General features: G+C 37.4%; 1 protein-coding gene and 1 non-coding gene across 3 annotated transcripts in view; one reads left to right on the top strand and one right to left on the bottom strand.

Annotated features, from left to right (window-relative positions):
- Positions 1-1,190: 1,190 nt before the first annotated feature.
- RTCA (RNA 3'-terminal phosphate cyclase) overlaps positions 1,191-19,075 on the bottom strand; it is a 28,976-nt gene continuing 11,091 nt past the window's right edge. For both annotated transcript variants that reach the window (XM_044004066.1, XM_044004067.1), the window contains 7 exons: positions 15,458-15,516; positions 13,275-13,416; positions 12,864-12,988; positions 11,781-11,839; positions 5,116-5,210; positions 4,572-4,676; positions 1,191-1,719 (listed from right to left, as the gene is read on the bottom strand). In XM_044004066.1, coding sequence (XP_043860001.1) covers positions 1,618-1,719; positions 4,572-4,676; positions 5,116-5,210; positions 11,781-11,839; positions 12,864-12,988; positions 13,275-13,416; positions 15,458-15,516 — 687 coding nt within the window. In that variant the 3' untranslated portion in view covers positions 1,191-1,617. The remainder of the gene's footprint in view (positions 1,720-4,571; positions 4,677-5,115; positions 5,211-11,780; positions 11,840-12,863; positions 12,989-13,274; positions 13,417-15,457; positions 15,517-19,075) is intronic.
- On the top strand, positions 13,729-13,835 carry LOC122726857. The gene has a single exon (XR_006352851.1). It is a non-coding gene; the product is annotated as a U6 spliceosomal RNA (small nuclear RNA).

Here is a 19,075-nt window from a genome sequence, read left to right as displayed (position 1 = left end):
TGTACTGCATAGTTACTCTCCAAAGATTGGCATGGCTTAAGTTGGGAGATAGGTTTATCGTAAGTTTGGCTGCTGGGTGATAGATTTCTAGGCCTGGCAATTCTCAAATTGTCTATTAAGCTGTTGACTGATTGTGATCTGCACAAAGACTCATACCAAATCACTGATTCTTAAAATTTAAAGTGAAAAAAATTAAAATTTGATCCAAAATAAAAACTGGTCTTGCATTAGATTTGTAGCATAAAGGAACTCAGTAGCCAAACCACAACTAAGACTCCATGATGACATGATAGAGAATTTCCTGTTTGTGGAAAGAACAAACCAATCTTTACGGTGCTAACGTTTTAGGGAGGAAAAAGGAACATCCCATTTATACCCAGGTCCAAGCTGCAAAGTATAGGGGGAAGGAAAAACTGCTTAACATTTGAACTATATAAAAGTGAGCTGCTTCAGATGGTAGCTGGTTCCTGCTTGTTCATGAGACCCATCGTGAGGTCTTCAAGCAAAGACTGGTTGACTACTTAATGGGTATGTTGTATTGTGAATTGTTGTTCAGGTGTATGTTGAACTAAATGGTTGCTGAATCCCCTTCCAAATCTGAGACTGTGGTATTTAAACAACCTACTTCCTCTAATTAAGAATTGCAATGTTTTCTGCTTATGTGATTCTTATCTAACCTTCCCTAGTACTAATCGTGCTCTATATGTTTCCTGAATGAATGTTAATAGAGCATCTTTTGCCTAAGGAATTTTAAAACGTCCACATTCACATCTCATTTTTTCTCATGAGACGTCAGGCCAATAGAAACACTACATTATTCCTATTTCACAGAAAAGAAAATATATCAGCTGTACAAGATTACTGACAGACACCATCTAATGACCTTTCCACCAACATTATAACACAATCTTATTTAATAATTTTCTTGTAACGAAGCTTATCATCCTCGTGGGTCTAATAGGTCCCTTTATGTTATCTTTCTAGTAATTTTGCTAACTAAATCTCCTTGGATGGAATCCAAGATAAACCCAAGTTCTTTACTATATAGGGTGTTACAGTGTTATCTGTTATCTGTTATGAAATTTGCTTCATTTGAATACTCATCTATCTTTAAATAGTCACCTGCAACTAGTATGAGGTAATGCTGTTTTAAAGTTTACAGGAAGAACAAATAGCCACTTCATTTGCCTAGAGTTGCTTTATTAGTATTTTTTAGATCAGATTTCAGCAAAATGCATACAGAGATTAGATACAAGTTAATTAAGGATACATTTCTGTGCCTACAAGTTATAGCATAGAAAGGAACCATTTCACAAGCACACATCTTTTTTGGTGAAATGCAGGCTTCGCTTCAAGATGTTCATACAGAAATTAGCTTTCCAGTCTCAAGCATTTGTCCCTGAAGTCTAACAATTCATTATACACATCTCAGTAAACATTCATGGGAAGATTTATCAGGTGAAGTTTTTTCTAAACAAACCAAGAACACTGCACTTCATCTCTAAAATTAAGCTCGTTCATTTGATAAATTACTCCCCATTCAACATCATGTACTATTTATCACCTGAAAGTTAGTGCAATCCATCATTGAGGGATCATTAAAAAAGGGCAACCATCCTACAAATGTGGATTTGTCATCCCAATTCCTTGGCACTCAATAATGTAAGCTTCTTTAGAGGAATCCTCTTCATCTTCTGCCTTTTTCACAGTAAATTTGGCCTAAAACAAGAAAAACAAATTTAGTATATAATTTATATTAGGAGAATCAGAGGGATAATCCTGTAATTTCCTACAGAGTAAACAGGTGCTAATATCACTCTTTTTTGATGAAACTACAAAGATCAAGTAATTTACCAGGTGTTAGACATCATAAGGTAAAAATCCTTTTAAAAGCTTCCAGAGTTGGAATAAACCTGCCTCAGTGGCCACTGAATCTAACCCATACTGGAAAGGAATCCCCACTACATTGAAGTGTTCAACACTCTCTGCTTGAAGACCTCCAGTAAAGGAGAAACCCCTTATCTCCGCAGCAGGCGGATGCACTTTAGGACAGCTCTAATTGTTGCAGATTTGTTCCTGACAATAAGCCTCACTTTCTCTCTCTGCAATTTCTACGCATTGTTCCTGGTAGGATGGAGCATCTCCCATGCTGAAAGCACTTCAAATATCTGAAAAAAGCCATGAGGTACACCCTTTGTCTTCTCTCTGCCAAGTTAACAATCCCCATTCTTTCGTGAACTTTAAATGGCCCTTTACCATCCTAGCTGCCATCTTAACAACCTCTACCCCAAGATAAGGTGCACAGATAAACACAAAACACTCCAGATGTAGTCTGACCAGAGCAAAATAAAGCAGTCAATCAATCCTGGATACTATGTCTCTCAACATAGCCCAGAAAAGCATTAACTTTTGTGGGTGCTCTATTAACAGGATATTAATGGGGGCAGCTAGATGGCGCAGTGGTTAAAGCACCGGCCCTGGATTCAGGAGTACCTGAGTTCAAATCCGGCCTCAGACACTTGACACTTACTAGCTGTGTGACCCTGGGCAAGTCACTTAACACCAATTGCCTCACTAAAAAAAACCAAAAAACCAAAAACAGGATATTAATGAATCATATTGACACTGCAGTTGAGATAAAACCCTTATGTCGTTTTCAAAGAAATTGCTATGTCCCCACCACCAATAATTCTGTACTTGTAATGTGATTTCCGAAGTCCAAATGTAATATTTTACATTTATCCTTATTATATTTCATCTTACTGGCTTTGAGCCCACTGATCATGCCTGTCAAGAAGCTGGTCAACCAGTTGCAGGGTATATAAGAGTAGAGGTGCTCCTGCGCATGGGTTAGACCAGGTGACTCCTGAGGTCCCTTCCTGCTCTCAAATTTTATGATTCTGGGACAAGACGGCCAGTTAAGAAATGCTTTATTCATAAGCATTCAAACAGAAGTACCCATGGAATAATTTTCCATAACTGCTACTAATTTAACAGGGTTGAATATTTAATGAATAAATGAAGCTTGAGTACTCTGCTTATCAACTGGCCTACATAAGGTTCTCCCATCACATTTAGAGATTCACAGCCTCTGTACTTTATACCTTATCAGTATCTTCTGCCCCTCTGACTAGAGGTATAGCCATGAGCTCTAAAAACCTCTGTTTAAGAAAGGCGCCAGGCCAATCATCCTTTAATTTTTCCATTAGGCTGATCTGACCTCCTCTGCACTTCTTGAGACTCTCCCCTCTCCTCCTTTTGTGTGTTATTAACCCCACCCCCCTTAGTTTGTAAGCTCCTTGAGGGCAGGAGCTATCTTTCTTTTTGTATCTGTATGCTCAGCACTTAGCCCAGAATATGGCACAGAATAGGTAATTAATAAATGTTTACTGACTAACAGAGGGATAGTCTGGAGAGGGGAGGAGAGGGAAAGGGACTAGACTAATGATTTCAAGTTCCAGGAGGGAAAACTCTACCAATACAGGCCTGCAACTTCTCTGCAACTTAGTCTGAGATAAAAACACCCTGCAGGTTGCACATTTATTTAAAAACTACAAATTAACACTTTCTAAGTTGTATTTTCATTTATTTTGTCAAATATTTCCCACTGACATTTTAATCTGGTTCAAGAATTTTAGACGTTTGGTCTAGGGTACCAAGAGGTCAAGTGACTTGTCCACAGGCCCCCATGCCAGTATATCAGACAGGAGAACTTAAACCTAAGTCTTCCTGGTTCCTGTTCTGGCTTTCTATCCTCTATACCTTAGCTTCTCAAAATGTGGGTTGAGTAACTGGGGGTTGTGAAAATTTGCCAACAGTAAAAGGTTATATATACCTAATTTATATACCCATACACCCAGGGTCATGTAAAAATTTCTCTGGCGAAAAGGGGTCACCAGTGGAAAAAGTTTAAGAAGCCCTGGGCTACACCATGCTGCCTCTTTTAGTGTTTCAGAATGTAAAGCTGAAACAAATTTCAGGTAGACTACACCCTTTACAAAAATATCACATATATCATTAAGAAATATAACCATGAGGTAGGGAGGGGGGGGAGAAGGAAGGAAATAAATATTAGATTAAAACATTCCAAATATTCTAAAACCAACCACTGGCTATAGTCGGATTTTCATTTCTACCAAGTTAAAATCAGAACATTTCTTAAGCATTCTGTTATTCTGAGAACCAAATTGTATATGTTCTATGCTCCAGGTAAAAGAAACTCAGGATAGGATTGCTTGCTTGCTGAGTAATGAATTATGAAAGTGGAAAGCTGCAATCTGCATCAGTGGATGGAGTGTCCCCACTAATGAAATCACAGATCCTTAAAAGTATATGATTCCAAGGGCAGCTAGATGGCGCAGTGGATAGAGCACCGGCCCTGAAGTCAGGAGTACCTGAGTTCAAATTTGGCCTCAGACACTTAACACTTACTAGCTGTGTGACCCTGGGCAAGTCACTTAACCCCAATTGCCTCACTTAAAAAAAAAAAAAAGTATATGATTCCATTATTCTAAATCAGTCTAAATAATAGCTACCACAAAACTAAGGAGTCTTCATCAACATACACTCACCTTTGTTAGCTGTTCAGCAAAATGTATGGCAGTTTGGGTATGGAGTGTAATTGGTCCAGTTTTGACTCTAGAGATCCCATTAGCTAAGGCCATGAAAATGATCAGCTGTACAAAACAACAACAGAGGAAAACTTCACAAAACTAGTGATACCAAAAATGCAACTCTACCCTTTCTCCATAAAAAAAGCTACCAGAAAGAGTAGATGAAAATAAATGTATCTTTGTAAGAAAAAAAAATTATTCAGAAATCTGAATATCCAAGGTAGGAATACTAATTATGACACTTTTACATAATAACAGGAGAAATAATAGGAGCTAATATTGATGTGGTCATTTATAGTGTTTCACAGCATTACCTTATTTGAGCTTCATAATAACCCTCTAAGTTAGTTAATATAGTATTATCATCTCCATTTTAAGAATGAGGAAACAGAAGCTCTTTAGAGATCAAGTGATTTCTCCAAGGTTGCACAGATGCTAACCCACGCCTTTTGACCTCACAATGTTCTTTCCACTCTAGTGCACTGTTGGCATGTGAAATTACCTGGTCCTGCAGATATTCATCCACAGCTCCCCCATGTCTCAGATTTCCCAGCAGCATCTCTGCAGCTTCAATTCCAACCTTGTCAGCAGATACGCCTGAGACAGGGAGTGTGCAAGTAAATTAATTAGCACCAAACAGGCAAAAAAATCAGTAATCAAGAAGTCAGTATGCCTCCGATTTGGGGGGGCTGATTCAGTCAGTACCTGAAGACTTAATTTTCAGCTGTTCTTTTATGGGAGACCAGCATGCACATACACATATGGATATGAGTATATACACATGTGTGTACATGCCAGTCTCCCATAAAAGAATGGGTAAAAATTAAGTGTGTATTCTCTCTCTCACCCACACCCACACCCACACACCCACCCCCCCCACACACACACACAGAGTCTTACTGGAGTTTTAAGCTTTAAACTTACACACAGGTTTTACATATATAATACATGTTTACTTGTATACAAGTTTTAAGCTTAAAACTGCACCAATTTTTTTGGAACACACTAGATTTCATACTGGCATGCACAGAGAAGAAAATTCCTTTGGTCCTATCCAAATCCTAATTTATAGCCTGTGATTAACAAAATTTGACGCAACACAATTTTGACTCCTTTCCAATTGCATTATGTTGCAGACTTAGCCTGATCAGATTCTAAGATGCAAAACAGCATTGTTCATTCAAAAATTTATTAAGCACATGTGTCAGTGAATGTGTTAGTAACAATTACAATATGCAATGAAATAGTACCTGCCCTCAGAGAACTCACATGCTATATATAGTGAGGGAAAACAGTACATTCCACGTATTATCTAAACCCCAAAAAGGTAAAAATTCTCTTAGCTTCAGTATATGCTAAATCTTCCCTAAGGTTTTTCAAAGTGGGAATTGGATAATTTATATTAGGAAAACATGCTGGGCCATATGCTTCAGACCTGGAAGTAGGAGCCAATGCAGCAACACAAATTACCTTTTGGACATCGTAAACTAGATGTTCCAGAGGCACTGCATACTTGATATGTCCAAAACGCTTTGATTTTACCTTAAATATTCTCTTCTTCCCAACTTTCCTCTGACTATCAAGGATACTACCAACTTTCCAGTCAACGAAGCTCATTATCTTGGTGTCATTCCTGAATTCTCACCGATTCGGCCTGTATATCCCAATCTCTTGTCAAGGTTTGTCATTTCTATCTATACATTTCTCATCTATATCCTCTTCTTTCTACTTATACAGCCACCATCTGGTTACTTTGGGCCTAGACTCTTACAAAAGCCTTCTAATTGGTCTGTCATCTCTCCCCACTCTAATCCATTCTCCACTGGGATGCCAAAGTAATTTTCCTAAAGCAAAAGATGTGATCCTGTTATCTATTCCCATCCAATTCAGTAAGCCCCAGTGGCTCCCTATTCCTTCCAGGATCCAATATAAAATTCTGGGTGGCTTTAAAGCCCTTCACAATCTGGCCCTTTCCTGGCTTCACCACTTTCTTACACTTACATCCCCTTAGCTTCTCCCCACTCCACAATCCAGCTCCTGTGACCTCCCTGCTGTTCCTCATTCATGACACTCCCATCTCCTGAGCCTATGCTTTCTCACTGGCTATCTGTCATGCCTGGAATGCTCTCCCTCTCCCAGCTTCCATCAACACTCAGTTCAAATCCCACCTTCTGCAAGAGGCCTTTCCCTGTCTGTCTCTCTCCCTTCAGGCCTTCCCCCTCTAGTGCCTTCCTTGAGATTTCTTTCCATTGACACTGGATATATCTTGTACATATAGAGTTATCTGCATGTTGCATTCCCCATTAGACTATAAGTTCCTTGAGATCAGGGGCCATATTTTTGCCTTTCTTTGTATCCCCAGTGTTTTAAGAGTATGCATATAAATGTTTACTGACCAACTTGTCTCAAATCACTTTTCTATTTAAGTGGCCAAACTGGAAAAGAATCCAAGCCATCAAACTTGTACTTCCAGAAGGCTGGAATTGGAAGGAACCTCAGATTTCATTAAAACCATTAGAGAGATTAAGACACTGAGGTCAAGTGACTTGCCCTAAAGGTTAATTTCATTAATAAGAATATTAAGAAATTCCCTTGATTGCATCAGGGCCCACAAGTGTAACCACATGACATGAAATTTCAAAATAAATTGCCCTCCTTAGCTTTTAAGTTTATGGAGCCATTTCATAACAAAAATATGAAACATCCATTCATGGAAAAGGCAATTCTAATACAAGCATGTTCACCACCACCACCCTAAGGCTATTGTTCTTTGCACACTGACCTTCATATCATCATCCCCTGAGCACAAGCTCAACAATGTACTAGATGTTATAGACAAGGTAAAAGGAAGCAGTCAGCATGATCCCTGCCTACTAGGAGCTCACATGCACAGTGAAGAAAACACAAATAAATTAAAGGAAAAAATGCGGCATCAGACTGTAATGATTATAAATTCAACCTAAGTGCAATGAAGTGCAAGAGGGGTTGAAGTAGTCAGAGAAAGCTTCCTAAGGAAGGAGAATTCAAAGAAGACTATGTTAAGAATAAAGCAACATGTGGCAATAAATGACACTAAGCAGGCTTTCCTTTCTCAGTCCTGTGTGATGAAATGGACAGAAAACAAGTCATGGGAATATTACCATGGCCACATCATTTAACTTGATCCTCAGTTTTCCTATCTTCAAGACTGCAACAATATTTGCGTAATCTACTTTAGAAGGTTGTTGTGAACAATGTGCTTTGTTAAGTGTCAAATCCTGTTCACACGAAAACTATGTTATGACTAATGGCATCTATTTACAAAATGGCTGTGGAAGAGCACACTGAGTTCTTGAACAAGATTTCATTAGAATTATATTCTTAACCAAATAAGCTAAAGGGTCACAATAAAAATGTGGACAGACAGCTGGGTGGCACAGTAGAGAAAATGCCAGGCCTAGTCAGGAAGACTCATCTTCCTGAGTTCAAATCAGGTCTCTTACTAGCTCTGTGACCCTCGGCGAGTCACTTACTTAACCCTGTTTGCCTCAGTTACCTCAAAAAAGCACTCTAGTTTCTTTGCCAAGAAAACCCCAAATGGGGTCACAAAGAGTGGGACATGACTGAAAAATAACTAAACAACAAAATAACAATAGTTATAACTTTTGGAATTTTATTCTTTTTGAATTAATACTGAAACCTTGGATGTTTGGTGTTTCTAAACACTAACCATGCCATTTAAAGTGCCAATAAAAAAGAATTCAATTAAATACAACCTAAGGGAAGTTTTACCATAACATGTGAAAATAAATATCTAATGGAAAACTCTCAGTTCATTGAAAATAAACATTAAGAAACAGTTTCCAGAGGGGGCAGCTAGGTGCTGCAGTGGATAAAGCACCAGGCCTGGATTCAGGAGGACCTGGGTTCAAATCCAGCCTCAGACACTTGACACTTACTAGCTGTGTGACCCTGGGCAAGTCACTTAACCCTCATTGCCCCACAAAAAAAATAATAATAATAATAAAGGAACAGTTTCCAGGATTCAAGGAAGACCTCAGGACAAATACAGAAAAAATTTAAGTAGTACTGGCCAAATAAACTAGAAGAGAGGGAACTGAGGAATAGTGATTTCATTTACTGATGGTATAAGCTTTAGTTTTAGCTGACTGTTTTTTTGGCAATAATATTTGCCTTGAGTGAAGATGTAAGGTTGGAGGTATAAGAGTTGAAGAATACAAAAATACAAAAGTAGCTAGACACCACGGTATGTTTCATCTCCACTAGAATTATACAATGTTAAAGCTAGGAAAGATCACACACAGAATCTCAAATTTGGAAGGACCTTAAGAAACCATCCACCAAAATGTACCTGAACAAGGATCCATACTGTTCAATTCAATGATAGTTTATTAACCACCTACTATGTGCATAGGCTTGTACTGGTGCTGGGGTGACAAAAATAAAACAGTCCTTGCCCCAACTCAAGGAGTTTACATTCTACTAGGGGATACAGATATACAGAATACAAATGAAAAACTTTGCAACTTCCACCAGTCATCACTAGTCCCACCACCCAATGGGGCCCAGTAGAATAGATCTAATCTCTCTTCCACATGACAACCCTTAAAAGACTAAAAGAGGGGGCAGCTAGGTGGCGCAGTGGATAGAGCACCGGCCCTGGAGTTAGGAGTACCTGAGTTCAAATCCGGCCTCAGACACTTAACACTTACTAGCTGAGTGACCCTGGGCAAGTCACTTAACCCCAATTGCCTCACTAAAAAAAAAAAAAAGACTAAAAGACAACTATTATGTACTCCAAAGTCTTCTTTTGATTAAACACTGCCCCCCTAACCCCCCATTCCTTCAACCAATCCTCAATGACATGAACATGAAGCCATTCACCATCCTGGATGCCCTCCTCCGGATGCTCTTTGGCTTATCAATATCTTTCCTAAAACGTGGTGCCCAGATCTGAACAGAATACTTTAGATGTGGCTTGGCAAAGGCTGAAAAGTGAGGTGATTATTCTCCTAGTCATAGATAATATATTTCTTTAAATGAAACCTACATTAGTTTTCCTGGCTGCCTTATCACAACTGATTCATACTGAGCTTGCACTCTACTCATAACCCCTGTTCTTTTTCTATCTATCCACAATTCCCCCATTTTGTAGTTATAAAGCTGATTTTCTGAATCTAAGCATAAGACTTTTCTATCCCTATTCAATCTCATCTTTATAGATTCAGTTCAACTTTCTAGCCTGTCAGGAAAGGCTTAGATATTAGAAAACACTGAAAGTTTGCATTTAAGATATAAGGTTTGATTCTTAAGAGATCACCCAGTGAAAACCCCTTGATATACAAATGAAAAAACTGGAACCGAGATAGGTTAAGTACCTAGCACTATTCAGCTAGCTATTAGAAGTTATGACCATCACTAAAATGACAAGACTCTCTGAGAAACAACCTCCCTTTGCCATAATCTACCCTATTCTATTAATATTTCATAGAAATTAACTAGATGTTTGTTTGGCTAATTTATCAGGAAACTTCTAAACAAGTATCTAAGACATGCCAGGCACTGTGGTGGTTCCTGTAATATTTCATTTAGTTCCTCAAAAATTGTCAATAACTCCCTACTGCCTAGCCAATTAAATCTAAACTTCTTAGCTTGGCATTCAAAGTCCTTCACAATTTGATCCTAATCCGACTTTCCAAAGCTACTTCTCATGATTGCCTAACACAAACCTGTAGTTCCAGTTAACCCGGTCCTCAAACAATTCCCTGAAAATGCTTTATTCATTCCCACCTTGAATAGATCTTTTTTCAAATTGTAACCCTGGCCCAAAACATCTAGCTCCATTCTCCCCTGCCATTTTAAAGCCTATCCAGTCATACTTATTTAGTCCACATACAATTTCTTTCATAAAGCTTACCCTCACCACTGTAAGCCCCAAATGAGCTCGCTCTCTCTCTAAACTCTTCTAACATTATGCCATTAATCTGGAATTTATTTATATTGCCGTGTTGGTCAATTCTGTATGTGTGTTCTACCTGCCTTCCTAATCAGAATACAATGTCCTTGAGGGCGGAAAATGTGCCTGAGTAACTGGCACAGAATTATACATACATTGGTTGCTCAACAAAGATTTATTGACTAAATGAGATTTTAAGCTGGTTCAATTAGAAGTAATGCATATTCTATTTTCTACCTAGTGAGTAAAATGGGTTTGGCAGCTACTACAAAACATTCCTCATCTTAAATAGGCTTATGACAAAAAGATTCTTATATTTTTATAAATAGTAGCCTTCAAGGGACAGCTAGGTGGCACAGTAGATAGAGCACTGGCCCTGGATTCAGAAGGACCTGAGTTCAAATATGACCTCAGACTCTTAACACTTACTAGTTGTGTGACCCTGGGCAAGTCACTTAACCCCAACTGCCTCACAAATAAACAAACAAATAAATAAATAAAATTTAATAAATAGTAGCCTTCAGTTTGAGGTCTCTCCTTGTCAGGCTACTAATATGTCTTTTTAAGTAATTTTTTGGGGGGGGAGGGGAATCATCAGTTGATGATAAATAGTATGAGAGAGGGCCTTAAGGGTAATCTAGTCTAATCTGTCCATTTTACATATGAGAAAACTGAGGCCCAAAAGGGCTAAGTGTCTCACCCAGGGTCACAAAGTTAGCAAGTACATCAAAAGAATGAATTGGTAGTCAGAGGTACTGAGTTCAAATTGTGGCCCTGTCACTACTTGTATGACATTGAGTAAGCACTTACAACTTTCCTAGGTTTCAGTTTCCTCAACTGTAAAATTAGGGGGATAGATTAGAAAACCTTAAAGGTTTCTTCCAGTGCTACATCATGATCCTTTGAACCTGAAGCTTAAAAAGCAAATTTTACCAAGTCCAAACTAAAGACTTACACACACCCATAACCCTCATTTTCTGTAACATTTCAATTCTTATGCCAAGAAAATAATCTCCCTTTCAAAAAAGTAACCCATTTTAAAGTATGATTGATTTTTAACAGCAATTTAATTTTTTTTAAAGCAATTTCATTCTAAAAAACATTAAACCATCATATCCATCTCCATTCTACTGAATTCCAGATTTCTTTCTTGGCAACAATTTTTGTTTGATTACAACATTTAAAACTGTGGCTCTCTCGTTTATCTGTACCTCTTTTACCAAGTGATGATCCAGCAAACAAGCAACCTGTTGATGTCTCAGCAACAATGCTGCATAGAAATTAAAAAGTGTCAATTCCATTATATTATAAATATCCTTTAAAATTATTGGCAAATGTAACAGGGTGCTGTGATCACTAAATAGACAAAATCAAACTTAAACCCCCCCAAAAAAATCAAACTTAATCCTGAATCCTTAGCAGAAAATGATGACATACCCTAAGCTCATGTGTACAGGCACTGATATTGCAAATAAGTGAAAAATTGCCTTGACCAGCAGTATAAGTATCCGTGGGAATTTTTTTTATGCAGGGGAAACTGTGGCCAGATTTTAATCAGTATCTACATAAGGAGCATCTTCTCCTTCAGGATAATAACTGACTTCTTAATGAGAACAAAAATGAAATAAAAAGCTAGCCTATGTATCAGAGTAGGATATTTTACAGGTAAAATGGTATCAAAAAGCAGAATGAGATGATACAAATAAAAAGATCTTTTATATAGAAATCTGTGTTGTTGTTTTTTTTTTCAGTTTGTGGCAAGTATCATAAATAGACTATTTATTTTTAAAATGAGAATAATCTAAGAAGATCATACTACAGGCACCAAATGTAAATGCTCACCTGAAGGGTACTTTTACTCTTCAAGTATATCAGTTTAAACCTTGAACCAATCCTCTTTTTACTGGATAGCCATTTACTGGCCTGAAAGTCTGTCATCTTAGGTATTTACAAAATGACTTTTCAACCAAGTTACATAAAAGCATTTGGAAAAGTTTCCTTCAGGATTCCTTTTAAAGACCAACTGCTAAGAAGATAAAAATGAAAATCTAAACAAATCATGGGCCTCAGGCCATAATAACAACAATGGCAAAGTTTTCACAAGAATCTCAAGTTTTGGGAAGTGCAAAATTCTTGGAATTAACCTTTCTTGTCAAAACTTACATAGATTTTTATATTATGCTAGAATCATCTTAACAAGTCTTTTCAAAACCACTACTTATAATTTTTTTAAATAGGAAAATTACTTCATAACTAAACTAATGACACAGGAAGAGATTAGTGTCTTGTCTCACATTATTCCATTTCCATTGCCAAAGGCTTGTTCTTTAGGTTCCTGAACAGGCTGGATGTTAACGTACAGATCCCTGATTTCCTTTCTGATGCATCTCACTGCTGCTGCTGCCATATCTTTTGCTATCTAATTTGGTAAGACAGAAAGGCAACAGTTACAGTAAAATTGAAATAAATCACTGGTTAGTTTGACAATTCTTTTCAAGCCATCAAGGATAATTAAAGTAATTAACAATTTTATATGCATTATTCAGAATCAATGCTGGAGTGTAAAAAGCTAATTTTCCTGAAAAATTAGCTATTATTCATGAAAAGATTTATCAAAAATAAACAGCTATTCCAATAATTTCAAAGAATAGGTAACATGCCATTTACTAGGGCATACACATGCTTATAACATCTGGGATACTTACTTTAAATGGCAAAACACCGGCAACAAATGTTCTTCCATATATCTTGGTCACTGTGCCACGATCAGTTAAATTTATTGGGTTCAGCTGTTTAACTGGTGACATGCGGACAATTACTTCACCACCTCCTTTAGGGTAGTAGCCCCTACGAAAAATACACATGTGCTCACATGTAACCATAATCCAGGACAAAAGAACAAGTCAGTGACAGCTGAATAAAAGACAAATGGTATCTGAACAGTCAACAAACAGTTCTAAAACTGCTCAAACAGCAATGATGACAAAATATTGAAGTATTATGTCCTTGTGGCAGATCAGCTATATTAGTCATGCAATAAAAAAAAAAAGCAAAGAACCAGTGATTTCCACAGTGTGTGTTTGGGAAAGGAAGGGTAGAGGGGAGGGAGGGGAAATGGAAGTCCTAGTGTGGGAATTACCTCCACTAAAACTCAAGGCAGAGCTCGCTTCGGCAGCACATATACTAAAATTGGAACGATACAGAGAAGATTAGCATGGCCCCTGCGCAAGGATGACACGCAAATTCGTGAAGCGTTCCATATTTTTTTTGTTTTGGGTGCTTTTTTTTTTTCTATTTTGATGTTTTGTATCACTGCTCTGATTTTTTCTCTTGTAACAGGATTAATGCAGAAATAGGATTAATGTTATTATGTGTATATATATATGTGTGTATATCTATATCTATATCTATATAGATATATAGATATAACCTATATCAGATTACCTGCTGTCTAGGGGAGGGGGGAGGGAGGAGAGGGAGGGAGAAAAATCTGAAATTGTAAAGCTTGTATAAACAAAAGTTGAGAACTATCTTTACATGTAACGGAAAAAATAAAATACCTTATATGTAAAAAAAAAATAAGTCTAGGTAATAATAAAAAAACAAACAAACAAACAAACAAAAAAACTCAAGGCAACCACAATGAGTAGGTAGATCCTATGGAGTTGGCTGAAGTATTAAGTGAGTTGCCTAGGGTCAAAGTAGTGTTCAAAGTAGGATTTGAATCCAGATGTTCCTACTCCAAGCCCATCATTTTGTCCATTACATCAAACTGCCTCTAACAATGAAACTAAAATTAATTTTAAGCAGAGTCAAAAATTCACTCTTTATCACTACCACCAAGCTGAGGGATAATGGAAGGCAATCTCAAAATAATGCCTAAATCTATTGATCATTCTGTGAAATGACTCCCAATTATATCAAGACAAAAAAGTCTCTAAAGTTGCCTTCTACTTTGTGCTCTTGTTTAATGCCTGTAACAATGTACTTTAAATCCCCTAATTATAAAGCTGGGGACTGTAGTACACAGTACACTCCATCATTGTGTATTTCTTTTGTATGTGTCCAGTCCGTATTTCTCTGAGAAGGTGTTTTATCTCCCTAGTAGATGTAAGGTCCTGGATGCCAGGGACTGTCGCTTTCTTTTCATTTTTATCCCCAGGGTCTGGGATTTTGTAAACACCTATAAATAAATGCTCATTGATAGTCTAATGTTTTTGCACATAATGGGATCTATATGTTGCTAAATGATAAGACAAAGGTACTATTTTGTGTGGCCAATAGACACAACATGGAAGTTTTGTGATTAAGTATTTACACCCTATGATATGATATACAAATGAATACTGTATACAATTGTGACCATCCCCACAATCTTAAATTCCACATGCCTTTGTGGCTTACCATTCAGAGTATTAATGAATCCTATGAGAAATGTAATCTCTAATTATTTAGGGAAGGGAATAAAAAACACTTATTAAGCACTTCTTATATACCAGGAACTGTGCCACGCACTTTACAAATATTATTTCATTTAATCCTCACAACAACCCTCTAAAGTAAGTGCTACTATTATTTCCATTTTACAGTTGAGGAAACTGAAAAAGAGAGAGGTTAAATGACTTGCCCAGGGTCATATGGCTAGTAAGTATCTAAGGATGGATTTAAATTTAGGTCTCCCTGATTCTAGCCCTGGCACTCTATCCACTGTGCTAACTAGTGGTTAGTCACAAAATGACCGTATTCTAACAAGTTCATAAGTATTCTTTAGAGTATGCCTGACCAATATTAACTGCATAGCAAAGAAGCATCTCACCTACCATGCCAGTGAGACCAATGTAAATAAGAGATCAAAATTAGAAAGGAAAATATTAAATATGCAACTTACCTCATTTTAATATCACAGTCAAACTTGAAACCAAACTTTTCAACAATTGGTTTGAAGACCTGTAAAATTAGTATGTTTTGTTATTTTACCCACCAAACATTTATTAAGTGCCCCAAGCCCATCCATTAATAATATTGAAACAGTGCTTAGGGAAATGTCACATGCAAAAATACTTAAGGCATTTCAGTATTTTAAATAAAATGAAAGACATATTACTAAAGTTAAAAGGCCTAACATTTTTGTAAGCTCACAGAATCAGATTTAGAGCTGAGATGAGAAAACAGACTCAAAGAGATTTAAATGACTTGCCCAGGGTCACGTAGGCTTGAGGTAAATTCCAACAAAGTTAGGTGCTATTATTAGAAAAGTGTTCTTTCTATACGGCTTTACAGGAGCTCCTCTATCCCTCAGACTTGTAAATCTACAAACTTCCATTAAGGGGTTTCGGGAAGAGACGGTAGAAAAAAGTTAAATGCCTAGGGACAATGAAGAGGGAGGAGAGAAGCTGATGGCAGCAGAGGCATGCCCTGAAAAAGGAAGGGAACGAAGGTGAAGAGCACAAAGGAAAGAAGACTGGGATGTGGCAACCTAGGAAACCATTGCATGACCCAGAGCCAGAGCCTTCACAGAGAGCCTAGGCACACCCATCAGAAAAGACCAATCCAAGACCAGGACTAAATGGATTCCTTGAAGTCCCCAAAATAGTTATTCTGCTTTTTTTCTATCTTAAAATCACTACATTAGAAGTTAACTCACCTCTATTATTTAATACTATACTAGAAATGTTAGCTTTAGCAATTAGAGAAGAAAAAGGAATTAAAGGAATTAGAATAGGCAAGGAGGAAACAAAACTATCACTCTTTTGGAGTGGGGGGTTTTTTTTGGTGAGGCAATTGGGGTTAAGTGACTTGCCCAGGGTCACGCAGCTAGTAAGTGTCAAGTGTCTGAGGCCGGATTTGAACTCAGGTCCTCCTGACTCCAGGGCCAGTGCTCTATCCACTTCGCCACCTAGCTGCCCCCAAACTATCACTTTTTGATGGTATACTTAGAGAATCCTAGAGAATCAAATAAAAAAATTACCTGAAACAATTAACAACTTTAGCAAAGTTGTAGGATATAAAACAAATCCACATAAATCATCAGCATTTCTATACATGATCAACAAAGTCCAACAGCAAGAGCTAGAAAGAGAAATTACATTTAAAGTAATGGTAGACAACATATAATACTTTGGACTCTACTTGCCAAGATAAATCCAGGAACTCTGTGAACACAATTACAAAACACTTTTCACACAAATCAAATCAGATCTAAATAATTGGAAAAATATTAATTGCTCATGGATAGGCCAAGCTAATATAATAAAAATGACAATTCTACCTAAATTAACTTACTTATTCAGTGCCATACCAATCAGACTACCTAAAAATTATTTTATAGGGCTAGAAAAAATAATAACAAAATTCATCTGGAAAAACAAAAGGTCAAGAATATCAAGGAAACTTATAAAAAAATGCACAGGAAGGTGGGCTAGCTGTACTAAATCTAAAGCTTTATTATAAAGTGGCAGTCATCAAAACTATTTGATATTGGCTAAGAAATAGAGTGGAGGATCAATGGTTAGGCACAGGAGACACCGTAGTAAATGACTTTAGTAATGTACTGTTTGATAAACCCAAAGACTCCAGCTTCTGGGATAGGAACTCAGTATTTGACAAAAACCGCTGGGAAAAGTGGAAGATAGTATGGCAGAAATTAGGCATAGACCAACATCTTACACCATATACTAAAATTAGGTCAAAATGGGAACATGATTTAGACATAAAAGGTGATACTGTAGGTAAATTAGGAGAAGGAATAGTTTACCTCTCAGATCTTTAGAAAGGAGAACAGTTTATGACCAAACAAGAGACAGCGAATATTATGAAATGCAAAATGCATGATTTTGATTACATTAAATTAAAAAGTTTTTGTACAAACAGAAGCAATGCATCCAAAATTAGAAGTGTAAAGAATTAATTGTTATTTGAGGTTTTTATGATCCCATCTTTTGGCTAGAATTAAAAAAAAAAAACCTCAGCATGCACTGGGCTGGGGCTGCGCAAACCGCACAGTGCTCCACCCACTGGTTGTAGCTGTTGCCATGGCACTGGCACTTTACATCATCACCACTCGCCGATGCCTACATGGGCCTGGCAAAATTATAATGATTGGAAGCCTAGTGAGGGCAGTCATGTGACTGTCAGAGCAGCCAGCCAATTGGCTGGGGGCTGTGTGAGGTTTGCTGGGAAGGGGGAGGAGAATTCGCCATTCTAGCTGAAAGCTGGAAGGAGACAGGAGCTCTACTGTATATTCTCAGCTGATTCCTGGGTGGTGGTGTTTTTTTTCAGATTATATAATTTCCCTTTCCCCATTTTATTTCCTTTCCCTTGATCCTACTGATCCTGTTTGTGGGGTTTTTTTTAAGTTCGTTCTTATTAAAATAAATCCTGCTCTGTTTTGAGGGAGGCTGCTGGTCTCCTTCCTTGCCCCAATATTGCGGTGAGCCACTTAGCTAAGACTCCCCAATTAAGAATTGATCCCCACAGAAGGGAGGAAGAAAGCTGGAAACAATTTTTATAGCCAGTACTTCTGATAAAGGTCTCATTTCTAAAATATATATATAGGAAATGAAATCAAATTTATAAGAATCCAAGTCATTCCTCAATTGAGAAATAGTCAAAGGATATGAACAAGCAGTTCTCTGATGAAGAAATCAAAGCTGTCTTTTGCCATATGAAAAAATGCTCTAAATCACTATTGATTAGAGAGAGGCAAATTGAAACAACTCTGAGGTACCACCTGACACCTATCAGATTGGCTAATATGACTAAAATGGAAAATAATAAATGTTGGAGAAGCTGTGGAAAAATTGGAACACTAATGCATTGTTGGTGGAGCTGTGAATTAATCCAACCATTCTGGAGAGCAATTTGGAATTATGCCCAAAGGGCTAGAAAGCTGTGCATACCCTTTGACCCAGCAATACCACTATTAGGTCTTTTTCCCAAAGAGATCATAAACAAGGGAAAAGGACCTATATGTACAAAAATATTTATAGCTGCTCTTTTTGTGGTGGCAAGGAATTGGAAATTGAGGGGTTGCCCATCAATTGGGGAATGGCTGAATAAGCTGTAGTATATAAATGTAATGGAATACTAGTGTACTGTAAGAAACGATGAGCAGGTAGATTTCAGAGAAACCTGGAAGGACTTGCATGAACTGATGCAGAGTGAGATGAACAGAACCAGGAAAACATTATACACAGTATCATCAACATTATGTGTTGATCAACTGTGAGACTTGATTCTTCTCAGCAATACAATGGTTCAAGATAGTTCCAAAGGACTCATGATGGAAAATGCTCTCCAAAGCCAGAAAAAAAACTGTAGAAAAGGATGCAGATTGAACCATACTATTTCTTTTGTTTTTGTTGCTGTTTTTCTTTTTTGAGGTTTTTCCTTTTTGCTCTGATTCTTCTTTCACAGCATGACTAATGCAGAAATATGTTTAATGTGATTGTACATATATAACTTATACCAGATTACTTGCTGTCTTGGGGAGGGGGAAGGGAGGGAG

This window comes from Dromiciops gliroides, chromosome 4 (assembly GCF_019393635.1).
Source record: "Dromiciops gliroides isolate mDroGli1 chromosome 4, mDroGli1.pri, whole genome shotgun sequence".
Lineage (NCBI taxonomy): Eukaryota > Metazoa > Chordata > Mammalia > Microbiotheria > Microbiotheriidae > Dromiciops > Dromiciops gliroides.
Note: the sequence above shows the minus strand (reverse complement) of the source record. Positions and strands in the feature narration are given on the sequence as shown.